At 37.9% G+C, this 22,592-nt stretch overlaps 2 protein-coding genes across 4 annotated transcripts in view; both read right to left on the bottom strand.

Moving 5' to 3' along the window:
- cdkal1 (CDK5 regulatory subunit associated protein 1-like 1) overlaps positions 1-460 on the bottom strand; it is a 276,511-nt gene extending 276,051 nt beyond the window's left edge. The window contains exon 1 of one of the 3 annotated variants that reach the window (XM_034697513.1): positions 354-460. The gene's annotated coding sequence lies outside the window, so the exon portion shown is untranslated. Of the gene's footprint in view, positions 1-97; positions 186-269 lie in introns of those variants that run through there. The other 2 variants (XM_034697512.1, XM_034697514.1) reach the window with 2 other exon arrangements.
- Positions 461-1,364: 904 nt separating this feature from the next.
- LOC117822575 (transcription factor E2F3-like) lies at positions 1,365-15,627 on the bottom strand. Its single transcript, XM_034697383.1, has 8 exons — positions 15,048-15,627; positions 13,032-13,152; positions 10,252-10,382; positions 9,931-10,019; positions 8,785-8,943; positions 6,914-7,028; positions 6,399-6,540; positions 1,365-5,305 (listed from the first exon to the last, which is right to left on the bottom strand). The coding sequence occupies exons 1-8, from the start codon at positions 15,327-15,329 to the stop codon at positions 5,010-5,012; spliced, it is 1,335 nt and encodes a 444-aa protein (XP_034553274.1). The 5' UTR covers positions 15,330-15,627; the 3' UTR covers positions 1,365-5,009.
- Between the last annotated feature and the right edge of the window lie 6,965 nt (positions 15,628-22,592).

The following is a 22,592-nucleotide window of genomic DNA, read 5'->3' as shown; positions in this document are numbered from 1 at the left end:
CAACAACACATGTCTCTAGTGCTTACAAACTGACGGGACGAAGTCTACATTTTCATTTTCAAGCAACTACTAACCGCTAATTTAACGTCATACTCACTCGCTAATTCGTAGGAATAAGAAACACCTGTGAAAAGCTTGATTTGACGGGCAGCTTGTCATATTAAGGTAAAGCTAGCCCTTAGCATAGCTAGCATGGTTAATTGGCTACTACCCACGTGCCCCTTAATTTGGACACGCAGACCCTCGAAGATGATGTTTAGATCACTTACCGGAGTTTAAATGTGGTAATTAATCAATATGTAAAGGAATTCCGAAGATAAATGACTTTAAAATGGAAGAAATTTGATATTTACACCATCAAAACAGTTGTCACAACTCTCAGGCCGCCATACTTCTGCGCAGTTACGGTGAGCAAGGAGGGACAATAAGGACGGAGCGCGAAACTGTAAAGTTTTGATGAATGAAGGATTTAGATTTAGAGTCAGTGGGTCCCTGTCAACAATTATTATTATTAAGAGGTTTCCTCTGGACATTAAAACAGTGAGCTCTCTGGGTGTTTTTAAAAGTAAATTAAGATTCACCTTTTAACTTGGAGTAATTTCCTTTTAGCACTGGACTGCATTATTACCATTATGATCATTGTTTTAATATAATTTACCTTTATTTTATTTTATTCTATCTTATCATTTTTATTTTTATTTTCTTGTATTTATCTGATATTTTTATTTATTTTTCTGATACTTATCTGATTTTATTGATTTGATTTGATTCTCTTATATTTTCTATTCAAATGTATTTGTATGGTATGAATCTGATTTGGTTTTCTTGTGATGATTTTATTTTTCTGGTATTTATCTAATTTTATTGTGTTGTTTTTATTGTAATGATTTTATTTCATTTTTATTGCAATTTTTTCTGGTTTTATCTTATTTTCTTGTATTGTTTTATTGTAATTATTCTGTTTTATTTTTCTTGTATTTTATCTGATTTTATTGTATTGTTTTTATTGTAATGATTTCATTTCATTAAATTTTTCTGGTATTTATCGGATTTTATTTTATTGATTTCATTGTAATGATTTTATTTTTCTGATACACTTCTGATTTATTTTACTGATTTGATCATCATTTTATTTTTTAAGCATTTAATATCATTTTCCTTTCCACTTTTATCTATTGCTGTTGTTTTCCTTCTCTGTTCTTTTGTGGAGCACTTTGGGCTGCATGCTTGAATTTATGAAAGTTGATTTATAACTAAAAGTGAGTTGAGTTTATAAACCAACATAGTTTTCACACACTATGCTCGTTTGAGAAGTTTTCTTGGTCTAAAAAGGTTCTACAAAGACGTCACAAAGAAAAGACGTCCATATTTATATTGACTTTATTCAAATTTCAATTACAAACAACCATAGTACAAAAACAGATCCATTTATTCCCTCCCGCCCCAAAACAAAAATTTCCTCGTAGAACAGATGTTAAAGAAAATTGAATAACTGAATAACACACATCAAAATTCATCAAATCAGTTTACCTTGAACATTCAACAGCACAATGATACTTTCACTCATGCTTTCAAGTTGCAGAAAAGAAAGGGAAATGTGTAACAACAGCTCTTTTTCTCCGTCATCACTGGAAACGGGCAGCAAGATCATATTTTAAGATCAATTCCTTCCTATCAAATATTTACTTTTCACACAACCTTTACAGATAAGTATATTGTATTTGGTAACAGCTCAAAAATAAGCATAGGATAGTAGGAAAAGCAATTGTTTCTAAAAACGTCCTGCTAAGTCTCATCAGACATCAGAATTAATCGAAAAATTATTACGCTACAGTTTGAATGTTTACCAATTAGACATTTTCCGATTCACTTGCAGTTGCGAGCAAAAGCGGTCTATAGAAACTGTTTACACTCAACTATAAACTAATTTAGAGATGCAATAAATCCACAATTTAGTTTAAATTTAGGAAAACATTATGATCAGATTATGGCTGCTTGAGACAAGATGGAAGAAAATATAATGTTTTGTGTAAGTGGCCTCAGAAAAGGCACAACATTTAAGAGTGAAGCACATGTGGAAGAGATTTGGCTGGACTTTCTATGAATACATAAAGGACGATGCGAATATGCCTGTGTTTGGCGAATCACAACATTTCTGTGCATCAGTCAAATTTCATCCATTTATGATAGAAGGTATAATAAATTAAATGGGTGGATTTGCAGTTTATGTGCTAGGGTTGGATTTTTGCAAGGTTGAAAATGTTGTTTCCATACGCTCAGTCTTTATGAAGTTGGAAGAAATGCAAAAAGTTGGAAGAGACTCCCAAAAATCATGACACAAACTGTGATAGAAGCAAAGGCCCTTACATACTACAGCAGAGGGCTCCAGTCTCTGATTTCACATGCATCTCCAAATGTGTCCCGTTTGTGTGTCTTAGTTATACTCTGCCTTTACTAAATAAAAAAATAACACTGACAAAAGCTAAATAACTTATAAGATTGAAAAGACAATTGCATTAAGGTCGTATGCCTCTCTTTCTATAAATGTCCACCCCGTTGTTCAAATCTAAGATGGGACTCTTCAGAGCGAAGGTAACTCAGTGTGATATCAGGGCATGAGTGGGATCTTGCACACATCAGGAGAGTGCGATGTAAAACCAAACATCACATTTAATCATACGAGATTAATATTTCTATGAGGACAAAAAGGGAATTCAAAGTCTCATACACACAGTGGCATTTACGCCCCATTACTATAGTCCAACATTTAGTGGGAGGTAGCCTACAGTACCTTGTGCACTGAAAAATTTAGAAAAACTGTACATCAATTTACACATGGCAGGCTTACTCTTCAGCAAGCTGGATCTTTAACACATCTCACACATGCTGCACACGCAATTACTCAAGCGCACATCAATCAGGTCAGGGGGAAGTTTAACAGCAGCAATATCACCTGCAGCAGCAGGCGTCTCTAGTTTAAAAGCAAAGGTTTCAGACAAGATGTTGGTGTGTTGGTACAAACGGGTATATAATCAGTCAAAGGAAGCGATTAGCAGTGGACAGAAATAATGTTTCAAAACCTGGATGAAGATATCACATCCCTACAGCTTAGTTCTGGACATCCTCTCCTGATCAAACACGCTGAAGACTGTTACCCAAGTCAAATCTTAACAGTGTTGCCAGGCAAAGTTTGCAACACGGCAGATTTTTCTCCAATGACAACTTTTTTTTCTTTTTTTCTTTAAGTTTACCCTTTTTATATTTTATAAATATCCTAAAAATGAAAAAGCCCTTCATTACATGCTGAAGCTTAAATTAGTCGCCAACAAGGGGCCCCTTGTTGCTTAGGAGGCTGCAATATTAGTCCTACACTTTTAAAATCCATTAAAATTCAACATTTATTTAACCTAAAAAGAAAAACACACACTTGTCTTATCTTTAGTACACACCGGGTCGGCAGTGTACATTCATCAGTGGTTACACGTCTTTTTTTTTCTCGACAGCTCAAACCACAGTTTACTTTCACAGCACACAGTCTAAGTGTGGAGACATCGGGGGACGTTATGGCAGCTTCTGCTGATGCAGACTGAGGAGATAGGGAGGGGGGGCAGCGAGGGAGAGGAAACATGGGTCCTGAATTCACAAAGAACGGAAGAAATACTACAAGTAGGAAAAGATATTCAAACTTGGACATGGTGTGAAGAGGCCGTGTTACATCAGGTATATCAGGTGTGTTTGCTCTATGGCCCAGGGGGTGGCTTTTCTTTCTGAGCTGATCCCGTTAGGTTTTGTAGGATTTACCTTTACTTTTATGTTTCTCATGTTCATTTCTTTTTTAAGTCGTAAGACAAAATACGAGCTGGGCCACCTGATCAGACGAGAACAGTCTGATCAAGTGAACAGCTAAGCAAAGGTCCCTTTCTTATGTTTCCCATTTAAGTCTTCTTTTAAAGCTACAGCACAAGAGAGAAATAATTGTGTGTATTGGGATCAAACTCATTACTAGCTGTAAGGCAAACTTAATGTCTTGCACATTTAAAACATGTGTCCACCTGTGTTCTGTTAAAAGTGTTCAGAGTACACCCACTTTCTTTCCTGCCTCCACTTCAGTTTCCTGTTAACTGAAACTCAAAACTGTATATGAGCTTCTATGATGCACAGTGCATGTACAAAAAACTTGTATAATAAGTTGTGTTTTGATTATAGGGCCAAATAGCACAAGTAACATGACAAGTGTTTTAACAGGCGCATTCGGTCTCAACTTTTAACTAAAGTCACAAATGCTCCAAGACCTCCCCGTGTTCTTTTTTTATTTTGATTTCTAAATTAATCTACATCTGAACACACAAACTGCCTGTTGGTTTGTAAGGATGTGATCTCCCAACACCTGCAACACCTGGCATTAACACATCTCAAATTCAAGGACTCTGAACACCTGGGAAGAAAATGCAATGACTGCAGATAAATTATACGTAGAGAAACCTTCAAGATTTGAACACTAAAAAGTTTAACTCGTCCCTTTTCAGAAGTGTTCTACAAGCTACCTAATCTGTGCATCTCAGGTTCATTTCCACTTCACCTTACCAAATCCACCGTGTGTTAATGCCAGGTGATGTGAGGCGGTTTCCCTTCGAGCTGTTCTTTGTTGATCTGAAGGTTCGTATCCTTCCCCTCCCCATTCATATTTTTCCACACAGACGGCAAAGGCTTTGGGTTGTCCCCAAATTCTAAGCTACACCAGAGGCCTAACATAGCCTGAGACAAAGAGTATTAAATGCGTCTTAGCATTGCCCAGCGGTATCCTGGCGTGAAATCATGCACAACCGTTTATCTCTCACGCCAGGACAGAACCTGGCATTAGGTCCCACTGAGACTCACAAAGCCCTCAATGTTTTATTTCACTTGTTAAGAATTGGCTTTTACTAACTAGGGTCAAAGGCATCAAAACCCTGACTCTTTCCCCATCTGTCTCTCCTGTGCTCTTAATCTGAAGGTTCAATTACCTAATGCTAGCTGCACAGGAGATCATCCAGGCCAAGAGAGGGCATCTTATCAAAGTCACAGGCATCAAACAAGTCGCTTATCCCCTGGTCATCTCCCAAACCTAAAAGGTAGTCATCTTGGTCCATAAGAGGAGGCCCAAGGTTTAAGAAAGGTCCGAGAGTTGAAGCTATCTGGTCCTCCGTCTGTTGTAGGAGGCCGGTGAAAGGGGATGAGAGAGGGGAGAGAGTTGTGACGGAGACGGCTGGGGCAGAGGAGGGTGGAGCCAAAGAGGAGATGGGAGAGGTGATTGTGCAGCTGGGATCTGTGGAGGGAAAACAACATAAACATTAATATAAAAACACACACACATCGTCATGAAATCTGCGTAACCAAGGAATCAAATCCAGACCATGTTAGACAAAACGTAACATGTTGACGTGAATTAACTTCTGATATTTAAACACCTCGGTCTAATGACTGATCGTGTTGACTTTGATCTGAAATAGATTTTTAATATATCAGTCAATGAGGGCATGGACCAACCGGTACATGGACTTAAGGAAGTTGTCTCCTAAGCAGAGTTTGGGTTAACTGTAACTCAGTTTAGAGGGTCTTATTTGACAAAGGTAAGGTGACACCCCAACAAAATCTCATTCTAGTAGAATCAGTATCAGAACCTGCTGGCTGACGTCGTTTAGTCCTTAGGAGCAAACCTTTCTGAGCTTCAGGTGTAGTCCGCAGTTGGCAATGCAATTCTTTTTTACAGTCCCACTCAGAGCTTGAGAAGTGATAATGAAGTTGGCCTCTTGAGTGCAGATCGTTGACCGCCTGCATGCAGATATCCGTTTGAATATGTTAACGCTACATCACTTTTTGGCCGCCAAAAGCCAGAAAGCCAAGCTGGGAGCCAAGCACAGCATCTATGACCTCCCTTTAAAGATGCATCATTAAGGTTTTCATGTATTTAAAAAAGCAGGTCCAGAAAAATGTTAAATTATTGCAGACTTTGAAATCTTTAGACCTTTTAATCCAGCACCATGCAAAATAAGACATTGAAAATTATCTAACAATGCTCATTGAGTTGGTATCAATAATTTTACAACTCTGAACTACGGTTAGAATATTTTCTGCTCAAAGTCATGGATTGAGTTTACTTTTTCCCCCCAAGTCTGTTTATGATTCGCACTCAATGTAAATGAAATTCAAGTCAATGTAGAAAGACACACTTGCAGCAGCAAAAAAAGTTGTCCAGTTTGACATGAAACTTCCACAAGCTGCAGAAGTTTAGCATTCGAGCAACACAGCAGACGAGGTCAGCAGCATGGCTCAAGCTCTAATTTCTGAATGTGTGAAATAAACAGGAGAGGTTCAATAAAGGCTCGAGGCAATGCACTGCGTAACAAACTGAAACAAACCTTGAAGGACTTTAAGAAAAGGTGAGTTCCCATTGATGTCCATGTTGGTGTTTTTTACAGGACTACTGCAGTCGTTCTCCTCATCTGGGCACAGCAGGACGTCTATGGGACCCTTGGTGCTGGTCAGGTGGATGGATAAACTCTGGAAAGAAGAGAAACACATCCAAAAATGAACAGGGCTTCACTTCACAGCCAGTTCATCACGGTCAAAAGAAATGCCCGTGAATACACTTCAATTAAAACTTTGTGTATCTGTTGACTAAATTTATTTTGTGCAGCAATTGTGTCCTCTGCAGCACATTGGAAAGAATATTATGAGGACACATGCATCCAACACAGACAATGTTCTTGTTATCTCAGACGAGCTGGCAATACTTTATAATCACACCAAAAGGCACTTGGTGAGATTATTTATCCAAATGTAAGTTGTCTTCTTCATTGGAAATGCTCGGCTAATGACTTCAATACTAGAAAGAAAAGTATGAAGGTGTGTGTTTCTATGCTCGTACACGTACCTCATCAGGGTCTGGTACTTCAAGTTTGGTGTCTGTGGGCGCTTTAACGACGATGACCGTCTGATCTCGGAGGTTTCCCAGCTGCTTGATGTCTTGGTACGTTACATATGCATATGTGGAGACCGGAGCGTTAAAGAAATAGCATTACAATGTTATGGCATGTTTTCTACCTCATAAATGAAGGCATAATGATCGCTCCTTGATGCAAACCTACAGAATGCTGAAGTAACTGCAGCGCCATGCATCTACTCATCCAAGTAACATAAGCTGGATAAGCTACTTAATGTTTTAAAAGGCACATCAGGGTCATAGTGAATAACAAGACAGAGCAGGAAGGTAAAGCCTTGCACATCTTCTCAGGGTCTGGAAGTATTTATAACTGATTTGGGGATCTCAAAATAGTTCAGTTACTACGTTAGGAACAAAGAGTTCACATGCAGGCATCCAATTTATAACTGCCTTCAACTTCTCTTTCTAAAGCCGGATTTATACTTCTGCATCGAATCGAGGGCGTAGCCTACGCCGGAGGGCCGCATAGCTCCCGTACCTGCACAGAGGCCTATGCAAGTAGCTGGCGTGCACATCCTCCAAAATGTAACTAGACGTGGAATCGACGAGGCTGCAAGCCCCGTGATTTGTCAGCTCAGTTGCATTGTATTTCAATCAACCGGCAACCTCCGGTCTAAAAATATGAGTCCAATGCAGAAGTGTTAAAAGCTGCAGTTCATCGAGGATCCGCTTGAGGCTGTCTCCGGAAGTACCGGAAATCACATACACATGAATGGGAAAAGACGATCTTTACATCAGAAATAAACATGTTCACAGCCTGGTACAAAAGACCAGTGTAGTCTGGATAGCTCATTTCTTGATCAGCTCTCACTGTGAGGGGGTGAATTTATTTCTAACGCGGCAATTTCGAAGATATTGAGATTACTAGTCATCCAATGAGAGGCACAGCTGACTGCACGAACACTGTAGCTGTTGGCTAGGAGGCTCAAACTCCGCCTCTTTACGGCACACTGGCTCCACAGCAGCAATATGGCTGCTGCCGACGATTGGCCTCAAAACAGCGCTTCAGAAACAGATGGGTGACGTCAAGGATACTACGTCCATCTTTTATACAGTCTATGATTTCAATACATTGTTTGGTGTGGGTTGCCAGTGAGATTAGGTAAACCAGTTGATGCAGTTACTTTTTGTGGCTTGTTGGTCTGATATCAACATCACTATCATCTCTGCCTCTCCAACTCGGTCTCAGCAGATGTGTGTCTAACATGAGTCTGGTCCTGCTGGAGATTTCTGCCTGTTAAAGGAAGTTTGTCCTTGCCACTGTAACTTGCTAAATGCTGCAAAGTGCTCTGCTCATGGTGGATTAAGATGAGATCAGACTGAGTCCTGTCTGTAAGATGGGACTGGATCTTATCCTGTCTTGATGTTGGGTCTTTGTTAATAATAGAACATAGAGTACGGTCTAAACCTGCTCTGTTTGGAAAGAATCTTCAGATAACGTTTGTGGTGATTGCCGCTATATAAATGTCTCAACCTGCAGCACATCAATGGTGATTACAGGTAGTATGTGGCGGTGACATGTAGGTGACACAACTGCACCACATTGTATTTCCTGCATTTACAGCACTTCCGGGATTAACACAAGAGAAAGCACTGCCCTCAAGCTTTCGGCGTAGAATTGCCGCACGTCACAGACACATCGACACACAAGTGGTACTCATGTCCACGTCAGCCCCTGCTGCTTAGGGGCGACACAGAAGTATAGATCAGCCTTTATCTGAGGAACTCTGAGACACAGTTAACTGAAGTTATAAGTAATCAAAGAATCATTTATGACACGTGGGCTACAAACAAAAGGATATTTCTGATTGCTTTGCAAGTCACTCATGTGCCTCATGTCCAGGCTGCATCTCTGGATGAGTTGTTCAAGCCTCTGCTCTTCTTCTCCCAGTGCAGAAACTTCTGCCGTCAGCCTCTGTCTTTGACTCAGAGCCCCCTCTACCTCCAGCAGACTGCAGCCCCTGTGGGGGAAAGTGAATCAAGACAGATTTAGTAGTGGCTCAGACTTTCCCTTTGCCCCTTTTCTTGCTGGACCTGACTCATTATTCCTAATGTTTGGCACAGCAGGCAAAACATTAACCAATCAAATGTTTATTTACATGCTATTTATGTTGGAAGTTGTATATCAAACATATACAACTTCCAACATTGTATATTTTTGTTAGCAGAAGATATTGACATTCAGAAGTTATGGCATTATATCTAAAAATATTCCCTGTGAGGCAGAAGACGACTGAGAATGACCCCACTGAAGAAGTCTCACACGTCTGTCTTTCACGAAGAGCTTTCTCAATGATCTCATCTGTTCATCCTTTATTGAACAAGTTTACGAAAACTGTTAAATACAAGTTCATCACATCCGTAAAATAAATCATTTCCAAAGCTCTTCACTTTTTAAAAGGTGTGTTTATTGGTCTAAAGTGCAGAACACAGGTGCTTAATCCTACTACATGATAATTACCTGACATCTATCTGTGTAATTAAACTCAGTACAGAGAATCAGTCATGTATTCTCATACTTTGATTTGGCAACAGCGAACATGCAGCCACCTGCCATCCCGTGCTCTATCAGCCTGGAAACGCTCTACATCTGTGTGTATGCAAAAACCTATCATAACATTTTTGTAACGCTCGCCCAAGATAAACCCAGAGAGACTTTCAAAGACTTTAAAACTGTAAAATAATCAGACAACTACTAACAAACAGAGCTCTCTGGAACAGGTGTTTTTATGGCATTAAGTAGTAAAATCCATCATGCTACGATTATTTGTCTCCTTATCTAGAACAACAGAATGAACAAGAAGGGGAACTGAAGATGGAGACGTGGGCGAACCGTGAGAAAATAATTGTTTGATTAGATTTTCAATTCTCTTAGTGGTGCGATAAATAACTTAAAGACTGTCTGTTTTTATGGATACTTGGATCCATAGGTAAGAAAAGGCACTTACATCCACTGAATGTTGTTCTTTGATTTCTTCTTGATGAGGTGAATACCTTCAAGCACATTGGTGATGTCATACAGCCGCCGCTTCTGCACCTGAAAGTAGAGGATACACGTTTTATCAGTGAACCGTGTAGAGGCTGATTTGAATCTCATGCAAGAGAATCAAAACTTGCTGCAACACTTTGTAATTTTTAATAAATCTTCAAGACGATAACTACACATGTTCTTGATATTCCAGCTTGTTTCAGTGCCCAAGATAAGCTATGTGTACCCTTTCATAAGCTGTTCTAACAGAGGAACTTCACATTCATTATAAAACTTGTACCTGCAAGGTTTCTGCAGCGAGGTTGAGGTCCAAGACGCCATCAGAAGACTGAGCCAGAAGGTCCACAAACTTCTTCGTTAACAGGCCCAGGGAGGTGTCGTACCGCGTTTTCTCTGGTGGAGACTTTGGCGCTACGAAGGAGGAAGAGTGAATAAAATAAAGAGTTATAAAAGGGCAGTAACAGGACTGCACAATATATAGCTTAGCAGGGGTTGTTAAGCAGATTAAGTAAACTCTTTGTGGCTTGTTGGTCTGATATCAACATCACTATCATCTCTGCCTCTCCAACTCGGTCTCAGCAGATGTGTGTCTAACATGAGTCTGGTCCTGCTGGAGGTTTCTGCCTGTTAAAGGAAGTTTGTCCTTGCCACTGTAACTTGCTAAATGCTGCAAAGTGCTCTGCTCATGGTGGATTAAGATGAGAACAGACTGAGTCCTGTCTGTAAGATGGGACTGGATCTTATCCTGTCTTGATGTTGGGTCTTTGTTAATAGAACTTAGAGTACGGTCTAGCTCTGTTTGGAAAGAGTCTTCTGATAATGTTTTGGGGGATTTGGGCACTATATGAATGTCTTGACGTGCAGCACATCGATGGTGATTACAGGTAGAATGTGGCGGTGACATGCAGGTGACACAACTGCACCACATGAGTCTGTGTGTGTAGCCAACATACAAGGTGTTTCTCAATCTGAACTCGAAGAAATGAGCTTCATCAGGCCACCATGTGAATGATGACAATGTGAGTCATGCATGCAGGAAGTAACAGACAAATGAAGTCACTTCCTTTAAAATACAATGACAGTTTCGTGACAAATTGTTGCAAGTTCTGTTACACATTTCAAAGTTTTGCTTTCAACTGTTAATTAACACTGTAGCTTTATGGTGCATTTAATTTTTGTTAAACAGACTTTAATATGAGATTATCCTTTCTTCACTTCAACAATGATTAAAAAAGTGTTTGATGAATAAGTATGCTGGTGTGTGCACCGAGGAGGGCTCCATCTCAGCCTCATTTAAGTGAGGGAAACCCCTTTACTACCACTGTTATAGTGGTGTGTCAAAGGGATGAGGCATGTGTGGTAGAAGCAGGAGAGGCTCTGCTTGGTCGGAGAGAGACTTTAAGTTCCAAATAAAAAGTTATTAGTGCTACACTTCTTATTAGAGTTGTCACAATAACAGAATTTTGAACTTTGGTGCGATAAAAGTAAATGTTAAATGTTATTAATGCGTGCTTTAGTACCACAGCAACACAAATGTAACTCCTGGACACCTAAATCTGGTTGATTTGGCTATTTTGGACACCCTAAAGAGTCTTTAAAGACAAACCAACATTAGGACTGTTAATAGTAATAAAAGTAAGTAAATGAAGAATAAATCATCAGTCGTGATCCAGAGGACGTGTGCTGTGGTGAGTCTCTCTGCAGGGAGTGTGCATTCTGTCTGTATTTTTGAACGTTCTTATTTGAATATTTTAAGGGCATTAACTTTGGTGCGGTGTTACGAAGCTCACAGCCGACAGCACACAGGTCAGAACTCAAATAAACTGACAGGAACCAGGTGGCATCACCGTCTCTCCCTGCAGCTCTCAGTCTGTCTCCAGAAGACATACGTGTGCATCTTTATAAGACGCAGGAAGGACTGTACACAACGTGGGTGTTTTCTGACCAATACAGGAGGGGAGCGAGTGTGGTTGTGAGGTGACACAGCAGGCTAGGAGAAGTGCGACTTCAGCTGCAAACAAACAAAATCTGGATCCTTCCTGCGTGTTTGTGTGGACGTGTGGATGTATTTATAGTTATTTACAAGGTCCAGGGTTTACCGCTGTTGAACAACCTGAAAACAACATCTTGTTTCTCTGATTCCCGGCTTTACTTCTTTACCAGCACACTTTATCTTAGCTGTCGCACTCTGACACGTGACCACCGCTCTCTCGCTATAAAATATGACTGTAGCTCTGTTTTTTCTTCATTAGCTTAAGTACTACTTGATACTATTGAATGTCCAAATAATGGAGACTTTATTGAAGACAATCTTATTATTTAGTGTGCAGAAAAACAGATTACAATGTCTGTTTTGCAAATCTGCATCCATGAGGTTTAATAGTTGAAGCTGGAAGGAGACCTGAATCTGTGACGTTCTTCAGAAATGAGTCAATCAGCCATAATCAGCTGTGGATGTAGATATTACCTGTAAGAGGGTACACAAGCTGCAGACGTCTAACTACTCAAAGAACAAGTTTACTTGAACTTTGATGTTCACCAGCTGGATACATTTTATGTTCTAGATTTACAAACTCAACTTGAAATCAAATATCAATAGCTGTGTTGATAGCATCAGTCTCAAGCACTTTAAGCTTAAAGTGCTTTCAGCATCAAGCGCTACATGCTGCAGCTTCTAACTCCAAACTCATCCAGTTAGTCTGCTGTTTACCAACTGCAAAGAAATATATCATAACACAACAGCTGGTGGATAGAGTTTGTTTCTTTGCAAGTTTGCATTAAAGTCTTATTCTGCAAGTAATTGTGAGATAATTGATTTTGAATGAGCATTAAAGGTTGATCATATCTCACCAAAGCTGTGAAATGAGCACACTCAAACCACTTCAGAGTTACTAATGAGTTTGTTTCAACATAATTTGTCTAGACCATCACTCTCAGATGGCTTTAGCTCAGTGAGAATACTGAACATGTACTTCTTCAAATTCGCTTCATAGTACTTGTGGTTTAATCATTTTAATTTGTGTACATATCAGTGTGTAGTGATGATGCATGTGTCCTTACTTCTCGGGGTCTTTAACCTGGCCCCATTAGTGACAGCGGCGCCTCCTCTACCCCGAGGAGTTCTGGCTGGTTCTGATTGGTACTGGTGGTCGGAATCATCGAGAGCCAGTCGTCGTTTTGCCTGGAAATGCAGAAAGATGGGAGTTTAAAACATGATGGTTGCATTGAAGAATCTCAGCCCTGAAGTCACTTCATATGGTATTTAGTTTGATCCTGTATGAATCACTACTTTTTCTCTGCAGGGTCCAGTGTCAGTCATGTACGAATTTGAAAGTTGCTAGTTGTATTCTGAACCAATCATTCTTCCATTTAAGTTTCAGTAAGGAGAGGATATTGTGCCATGAGTAATACAAATATGAAACACTGCCAGCCTAATAATGTGGCACAAGACCATTGGTTTACTCTTTCGTCAGGACAAACCTACATAGTTTTAAAGTGAGTCACACCCATAGCTGTTCTCACTGCAGCTAACTCAAATCAAACTAACTTAACGACACCACATACCCCTGTGATTAAACTACGCTAGCTAGCTTTTAGGAGAGTCCATCCTTTCTATACCATGCATTCGCTCTATATCATCTTCAACCACGTTAACCAAACTGTGTTTTCTGAGAAGATATTTGAACGCTCTACAGCAGCATTCATCTCCACCTCGGAGCTAAGGTCGTCCATGTCTGGCCTGCTACTTATTTTTTGTAAATGCAGAGCAGGTGTGGCTTGAAAAATGTGAGGTATGCATGGTTTTGGAGAAGTGGAGCCATTTCTGAAAAACTCTATGGAGACTAACTTTACTACCCCCTGAGTAAGTTGTCATTCACGTCCTGGCAGCTAAAACATGGCATGGTGACAAAGTGAATAGTCTCTTTAATCAAGGAAACCTTGGACTTGTGTGTTGGCTTGAATCCACCCTGTTTTAGTGTCTTGAAGCAACACCCCCAGTACCAGGGTGCTGGTTCACTGCTTTTCCCTCTAAAACCCCCTGCAGGGTATAACTCAATCAATCCTCATGGAGAGCAGTATTTTAAGCACAGCAAACACCATCTGAAAGACTTGTCCACTTCATCTAGTTCAGGTTGGAGGAAAAAAATAATATGCCCTCTGTTGACAGTCAAAATGTCAGCCATTTTATATCAGCAAGCAGCTCCCCCAACCCCCAACTTGTTCATGGCTCCAGCCTGAGATTCACAGGCTGCTTTAGTTCATGAAAGATGAATAGCCAGAGACAAACCAACACCCTGAATACTGCTGAAACGATTTAGTGTGGTTTGTGCAGATTGAGAGGACAGGAAACGTGCAGTCAGCACTAAAGCAACAAAGTCGAGTTTCACTTTACTTGGCATGAAGGCACCATATCGTTACACTTTATTCATAACACAAGGGTGCATTAAACACTTGTGCAAAATGAAGGTGAATGACCACGAAGAGCAAAGTTGCCCTCCACTGCTAGCACTGAAAGCTAACACATTTTGGAGCTTCATGTAAGTTGGCTTGCACGTTCAGAGACGACTGGGACAAATATCTATCGAGTTGCTTCGAAGCTGAAGTGAAGCTTTTACTACAAATAAGCGCATACGTTTGCAAGTTTAACCACTCCGTATACAACAGAAAGCTATATGTGAGCTAACCAAGAGCCAAGCAGCTTAACAATCCCCCCCAACCCCCCAAATTAAGACACAAACAGCAGCCACTAGGCCTAACCTTACTCATCTCTTACCAATATTTCCATCTGGCTGAAGCGGACTCAAAGGCACCATGAAGTTAGCATAGCCCGGTATAAGACGACATTTCTACCTGTATGCATCCACGAAACTAACTTAAACTCGACATTTGACTCTCTACCTTCATCCAACCACTTAAATAAAGCACTTGGGGAACTTAGCTAGCAGTAGTTAGTTAGCCACCTCGCTGTGTTAAAGGAAGCTAACGCTAGCTGCCCGAACAACAAGCTCGGCTAGCTTAGCAGGCTAACATTTAGTCGTGTTTGTGGACAGATAAACATGTTGGATGAATGATTACCGGCGGTCTCCCAACACTGGGTCGTTGTCCTGTTCCGTTTGCAGCAGCTTGTTGTGGAGTTGTGTAAATGTTGTTTATCTGGGGTTCAGATAAACACACATTTGATGTCTGTGTAACGTTGCAAGGCGGTGGGGTGGTAATTATTTGGATAAAGGTAGCATTGGATTGCCCGGGGTTTAAACGATCCGATAGAGTTGTTAAAATTATATTATTGTCCAGAGGAGAGCCCCCGACCCCCGCTAAAATCACTTTGTCCGGAGCCGAGGAGATCCCTCTTCTCATCTTGCGTACTCGGGGTAACCCCTTTTCTTGTCTCCGCACTTTCAAGCCCTTATGGCTGCTAATCCGTGGCACCAGTCACAAAAATAATCACACAGAAGTGAAGATGAAAGTCTGATTCATCGACTTTTGGAAAGTATTTTTCCTTGAGAAGGTGCATTTAGGCAGATGCAACGGATTAAAAAGTAGCGCAACTCTCGTTCCCCCCGTCTAGAAATGGCTTCAGGAAACGGCCTGATGAATGAAGGGATACGGTTTACGCGCTCAAGAGCCCTCCCGCGAAACTCAGATTTCCCGGGAAATTTTCAAACGGAATTTACATGCGTCATCTCATTGGTCATCACTGTGGCAGTCCCCGCCTACATTTCTAACTTAACGACCAATAGCAGTTCAGGATTCAGCGCGCCACGTGTTCATTGGCAGATGTAAACAGGCGACGTCAGCTGTCACGCCTTGCATGTTCCCTGGCAGGCCACTAGGGGGCGCGAGTCACTAAATCTGCTGAAGAGACAGTATGAAGTGATGACTTCGGAAACCTTTAACGAGACAATACGACTATTCATTTATAATTTGAGTGTTCCAATTCCTTAAAACCTTTTTATTGACCTTTGTTTATTTTATTGACATATTATGTATTACTACTATTTAATCAATTTGTAACATTTGTATTTATCTAAATAGTGTTCTATCTTTATTTACCTATTTTTATTTTCACTTATTTTATTTTACTAATTCGAACTTCTTCTTGATTGTACTTATGTCTGGGTTGCTGCAACAACTTTATTTCCAATAAAGTAACATCTTACCTTATCTTATTTTTATGTGTCTCTCGTTATTTATGTATTTTTGAAAACCTCTAATTTATTGGTCTACTGTTTTACAACTTTATTCTGTTTGATTTGCGTTTATTCTTAATCTTTTGAGTTGTATTTTGTTTTCGCATTTTCCTCTCGGTCTGTGAAAAGTTTATTTTGCCTTCCAAATCCTGCCATCCTTTGTTTGTCCAAGTACTTTGTAAACCTTTGTTTTTAAAGGTTCTATACAAATAGAGTTATTATTATTATTATTGTTGTTGTTGTTGTTGTTGTTGTTGTTGTTGTTGTTGTTCCTTCCTATACTGCAAAACTTACAAACGTGCACTTTTTATCTACTCTGAATTTAAATCATTATTTTCTTTAACTCTAACAAGTTGACCCTTTTTTATGTTTGTTCTGTGGCCAAAAAAAGACATATTTTAAGTCAGCCAAACAAAACCATCTGCAGAATGCTGCCCTCCAGTATAAAACACTGTCATGACCATAGACTGTATGATGTTGTACCAGCTGTTGTGACTGGCTGAGTGAAAATTAGAGCAATACAAAATGCATCCTCATTCATGTCTCCACGGAATGGTTCAAAAATAATTTTCACACTTTCACACAAATTGTTTTATTGATCATGTTTTCAGATCTTTTGGGGTACATCAATCTCCAGCACATTTCATTTGGTGTGCATATTAGTAAACACTTTCTGACTATTGATTATGTGGTTTTTCCATCATTGTTTCTTGTGAATGCCTGTAGCACCTGATCCAAAATCCATGAAAGATTCCCAGAAGGCCACAAAACAGCTTCTGCAATTCAACATTTATTACTAAGTCTGTTCTAGGGTATATCTGATCATTTTAAATATCATAAAAAACATCGTTTTACTCTACCACATTATCAAAGTAAAATAAATCCTTTCTACCATAACATTTAAGTGTAAGTGTTTGTATCCAATAATTATCAGGACACAACAGTACCAAACAGCTAACGCAAACCTCTTTTGATAAACGCTACATATAATTATTGCAATTAAATTGATTTAAAATAGCCGTGTTAAAACACAGGCCTTACAATAATATAGTTCACTAATTAATATAAACTATTATTGCTTTCTTTCACCAGTAGTCCCATAAAATATATAAATACATATGTAGTATATATACATATATATCTCTTATTGTTCAGATTTTAGTGCATACTGTCATATTAGCATACTTTAAACATATGCATCATATATAATAAGTTACTTTATCTACTCATGTAAAAAATAAAAAATAAAACAGAAGAAAGGGAAATGTATTAATGACGTTAATATTCCGCCATGCTTTAGTTAAGCTACTTGTTTGGAGTATTAATCTTTCAGACTTCCTTCAGCCGGCTTTTATTTTGGCAGCAGTACCGGAAACAAAGTTTCCTCTCTGTCTCAGTTTGACTTGACCGGTACTGAAGACGAGGAGGAGGAGGAGGAGTAGGAGACTGCGGTCAAGTGAGCCGTCTTTTGCAAAACCCTGATCAAGCCAGCCGCCCCTCGAAAAATAATGCGCGACTACACAGGGAATTACGGTACGGCTGCTGCGAGCGACCAAAAAGGAGGAATGCAGCCGTGTAGTTCCAAAGTTTTGTTATTGAATATGAAAATGAAATTTAAAAATTACAGAAAAAGTACTAGTTCTCTATGTTTTAAAATGATTGGAATTTTTGAGAAGATTAATTGTAAATTCTGCTCAAATTGCACTGCGACGCTTTGATATTTTACTCATTTTCCTTATTTTATTTTGAAAAATCTGGGAGAGGTGACAAAAATCTTTCAATGGATTATTGTTCTCCATGTCCCCGGCTGTCACCCTAAATATTTTCAGCAGATTTTACTGTATAGTTTTTGAGAAAAATAATGTTAAATTCTGCTCAAATTGCACTGAGACGCTTTGATATTTTACTCATTTTCCTTATTTTCTTTTGAAAAATCTGGGAGAGGTGACAAAAATCTTTCAATGCATTATTGTTCCCCATGTCCCTGGCTGTCACCCTAAATATTTTCAGCAGATGTTACTGTATAGTTTTTGAGGAAAATAATGTTAAATTCTGGTCAAATTGCACTTAAATTCTTCTCAAATTGCATTGCGACGCTTTGATATTTCACTCATTTTCCTTATTTTATTTTGAAAAATCTGGGAGAGGTGACAAAAATCTTTCAATGGATTATTGTTCCCCATGTCCCTGGCTGTCACCCTAAATATTTTCAGCAGATTTTACTGTATAGTTTTTGAGAAAAATAATGTTAAATTCTGCTCAAATTGCACTGAGACGCTTTGATATTTTACTCATTTTCCTTATTTTATTTTGAAAAATCTGGGAGAGGTGACAAAAATCTTTCAATGCATTACTGTTCCCCATGTCCCTGGCTGTCACCCTAAATATTTTCAGCAGATTTTACTGTATAGTTTTTGAGAAAAATAATGTTAAATTCAGGTCAAATTGCATTTAAATTCTTCTCAAATTGCACTTCGACGCTTTGATATTTCACTCATTTTCCTTATTTTATTTTGAAAAATCTGGGAGAGGTGACAAAAATCTTTCAATGGATTATTGTTCCCCATGTCCCTGGCTGTCACCCTAAATATTTTCAGCAGATTTTACTATATAGTTTTTGAGAAAAATAATGTTAAATTCTGGTCAAATTGCACTGAGACGCTTTGATATTTTACTCATTTTCCTTATTTTATTTTGAAAAATCTGGGAGAGGTGACAAAAATCTTTCAATGGATTATTGTTCCCCATGTCCCTGGCTGTCACCCTAAATATTTTCAGCAGATTTTACTGTATAGTTTTTGAGAAAAATAATGTTAAATTCTGGTCAAATTGCACTGAGACGCTTTGATATTTTATTCATTTTCCTTATTTTATTTTGAAAAATCTGGGAGAGGTGACAAAAATCTTTCAATGCATTATTGTTCCCCATGTCCCTGGCTGTCCCCCTAAATATTTTCAGCAGATTTTACTGTATAGTTTTTGAGAAAAATAATGTTAAATTCTGGTCAAATTGCACTGAGACGCTTTGATATTTTATTCATTTTCCTTATTTTATTTTGAAAAATCTGGGAGAGGTGACAAAAATCTTTCAATGCATTATTGTTCCCCATGTCCCTGGCTGTCCCCCTAAATATTTTCAGCAGATTTTACTGTATAGTTTTTGAGAAAAATAATGTTAAATTCTGGTCAAATTGCACTTAAATTCTTCTCAAATTGCACTGCGACGCTTTGATATTTCACTCATTTTCCTTATTTTATTTTGAAAAATCTGGGAGAGGTGACAAAAATCTTTCAATGGATTATTGTTCCCCATGTCCCTGGCTGTCACCCTAAATATTTTCAGCAGATTTTACTATATAGTTTTTGAGAAAAATAATGTTAAATTCTGCTCAAATTGCACTGAGACGCTTTGATATTTTACTCATTTTCCTTATTTTATTTTGAAAAATCTGGGAGAGGTGACAAAAATCTTTCAATGCATTACTGTTCCCCATGTCCCTGGCTGTCACCCTAAATATTTTCAGCAGATTTTACTGTATAGTTTTTGAGAAAAATAATGTTAAATTCTGGTCAAATTGCACTGAGACGCTTTGATATTTTACTCATTTTCCTTATTTTATTTTGAAACATCTGGGAGAGGTGACAAAAATCTTTCAATGCATTATTGTTCCCCATGTCCCTGGCTGTCACCCTAAATATTTTCAGCAGATTTAACTGTATTGTTTTTGAGAAAAATAATGTTAAATTCTGGTCAAATTGCACTTAAATTCTTCTCAAATTGCACTGCCACGCTTTGATATTTTACTCATTTTCCTTATTTTATTTTGAGAAATCTGGGAGAGGTGACAAAAATCTTTCAATGGATTATTGTTCCCTATGTCTCTGGCTGTCACCCTAAAGATTTTCAGAAGATTTTACTGTATAGTTTTTGAGAAAAATAAAGTTCAATTCTGCTCAAATTGCACTTAATTTCTTCTCAAATTGCAATGAGAGGCTTTGATATTTTACTCATTTTTATTATTTTATTTTGAGAAATCTGGGAGAGGTGAAAAAAATCTTTCAGTGGATTATTGTTCCCCATGTCCCTGGCTGTCACCTTAAATATTTTCAGCAGATTTTACTGTATAGTTTTTGAGAAAAATAAAGTTCAATTCTGCTCAAAATGCACTGAGACGCTTTGATATTTTACTCATTTTCCTTATTTTATTTTGAAAAATCTGGGAGCAGAATTGAACTTTATTTTTCTCAAAAACTATAGAGTAAAATCTGCTGAAGATTTTTAGGGTGACAGCCAGGGACATGGGGAAATATAATCCATTGAAAGATTTTTCTCATCTCTCCCAGATTTTTCAAAATAAAATAAGGAAAATGAGTAAAATATCAAAGCGTCGAAGTGCAATTTGACCAGAATTTAACATTATTTTTCTCAAAAACTATACAGTAAAATCTGCTGAAAATCTTTAGGGTGACAGCCAGGGACATGGGGAAATATAATCCATTGAAAGATTTTTGTCACCTCTCCCAGATTTTTCAAAATAAAATAAGGAAAATGAGTAAAATATCAAAGCGTCTCAGTGCAATTTGAGCAGAATTGAACATTATTTTTCTCAAAAACTATACAGTAAAATCTGCTGAAAATATTTAGGGTGACAGCCAGAGACATAGGGAACAATAATCCATTGAAAGATTTTTGTCACCTCTCCCAGATTTTTCAAAATAAAATAATAAAAATGAGTAAAATGTCAAAGCGTCTCAGTGCAATTTGAGCAGAATTGAACATTATTTTTCTCAAAAACTATACAGTAAAATCTTCTGAAAATATTTAGGGTGACAGCCAAGGACATGGGGAAATATAATCCATTGAAAGATTTTTGTCACCTCTCCCAGATTTTTCAAAATAAAATAAGGAAAATGAGTAAAATATCAAAGCGTCTCAGTGCAATTTGAGCAGAATTGAACATTATTTTTCTCAAAAACTATACAGTAAAATCTGCTGAAAATATTTAGGGTGACAGCCAGAGACATAGGGAACAATAATCCATTGAAAGATTTTTGTCACCTCTCCCAGATTTTTCAAAATAAAATAATAAAAATTAGTAAAATATCAAAGCGTCTCAGTGCAATTTGAGCAGAATTGAACATTATTTTTCTCAAAAACTATACAGTAAAATCTGCTGAAAATATTTAGGGTGACAGCCAGAGACATAGGGAACAATAATCCATTGAAAGATTTTTGTCACCTCTCCCAGATTTTTCAAAATAAAATAATAAAAATTAGTAAAATGTCAAAGCGTCTCAGTGCAATTTGAGCAGAATTGAACATTATTTTTCTCAAAAACTATACAGTAAAATCTTCTGAAAATATTTAGGGTGACAGCCAAGGACATGGGGAAATATAATCCATTGAAAGATTTTTGTCACCTCTCCCAGATTTTTCAAAATAAAATAAGGAAAATGAGTAAAATATCAAAGCGTCTCAGTGCAATTTGAGCAGAATTTAACTTTATTTTACTCAAAAACTATACAGTAAAATCTGCTGAAATTTTTTAGGGTGACAGCCAGGGACATGGGGAACAATAATCCATTGAAAGATTTTTGTCACCCCTCCCAGATTTTTCAAAATAAAATAAGGAAAATGAGTAAAATATCAAAGCGTCGAAGTGCAATTTGACCAGAATTTAACATTATTTTTCTCAAAAACTATACAGTAAAATCTGCTGAAAATCTTTAGGGTGACAGCCAGGGACATGGGGAAATATAATCCATTGAAAGATTTTTGTCACCTCTCCCAGATTTTTCAAAATAAAATAAGGAAAATGAGTAAAATATCAAAGCGTCTCAGTGCAATTTGAGCAGAATTGAACATTATTTTTCTCAAAAACTATACAGTAAAATCTGCTGAAAATATTTAGGGTGACAGCCAGAGACATAGGGAACAATAATCCATTGAAAGATTTTTGTCACCTCTCCCAGATTTTTCAAAATAAAATAATAAAAATGAGTAAAATGTCAAAGCGTCTCAGTGCAATTTGAGCAGAATTGAACATTATTTTTCTCAAAAACTATACAGTAAAATCTTCTGAAAATATTTAGGGTGACAGCCAAGGACATGGGGAAATATAATCCATTGAAAGATTTTTGTCACCTCTCCCAGATTTTTCAAAATAAAATAAGGAAAATGAGTAAAATATCAAAGCGTCTCAGTGCAATTTGAGCAGAATTGAACATTATTTTTCTCAAAAACTATACAGTAAAATCTGCTGAAAATATTTAGGGTGACAGCCAGAGACATGGGGAACAATAATCCATTGAAAGATTTTTGTCACCTCTCCCAGATTTTTCAAAATAAAATAATAAAAATGAGTAAAATATCAAAGCGTCTCAGTGCAATTTGAGCAGAATTGAACATTATTTTTCTCAAAAACTATAC

The sequence above is a fragment of the Notolabrus celidotus genome, chromosome 12, assembly GCF_009762535.1.
Source record: "Notolabrus celidotus isolate fNotCel1 chromosome 12, fNotCel1.pri, whole genome shotgun sequence".
Classification (NCBI taxonomy): Eukaryota; Metazoa; Chordata; class Actinopteri; order Labriformes; family Labridae; genus Notolabrus; species Notolabrus celidotus.
The sequence above is the reverse complement of the archived record's forward strand: the minus strand, read 5'-3'. Positions and strand labels throughout refer to the sequence as shown.

Coding starts and splice junctions, on each gene's coding strand:
- LOC117822575 (XM_034697383.1), bottom strand. CDS start 15,329: ATGAGAAGAGGGATCTCCTCGGCTCCGGACAAAGTGATTTTAGCGGGG. Junction 10,020..10,251: donor TCGCTGCAGAAACCTTGCAG/GTACAAGTTTTA, acceptor CTCTACTTTCAG/GTGCAGAAGCGGCGGCTGTA. Junction 6,541..6,913: donor AAGTACCAGACCCTGATGAG/GTACGTGTACGA, acceptor TCTTCTTTCCAG/AGTTTATCCATCCACCTGAC.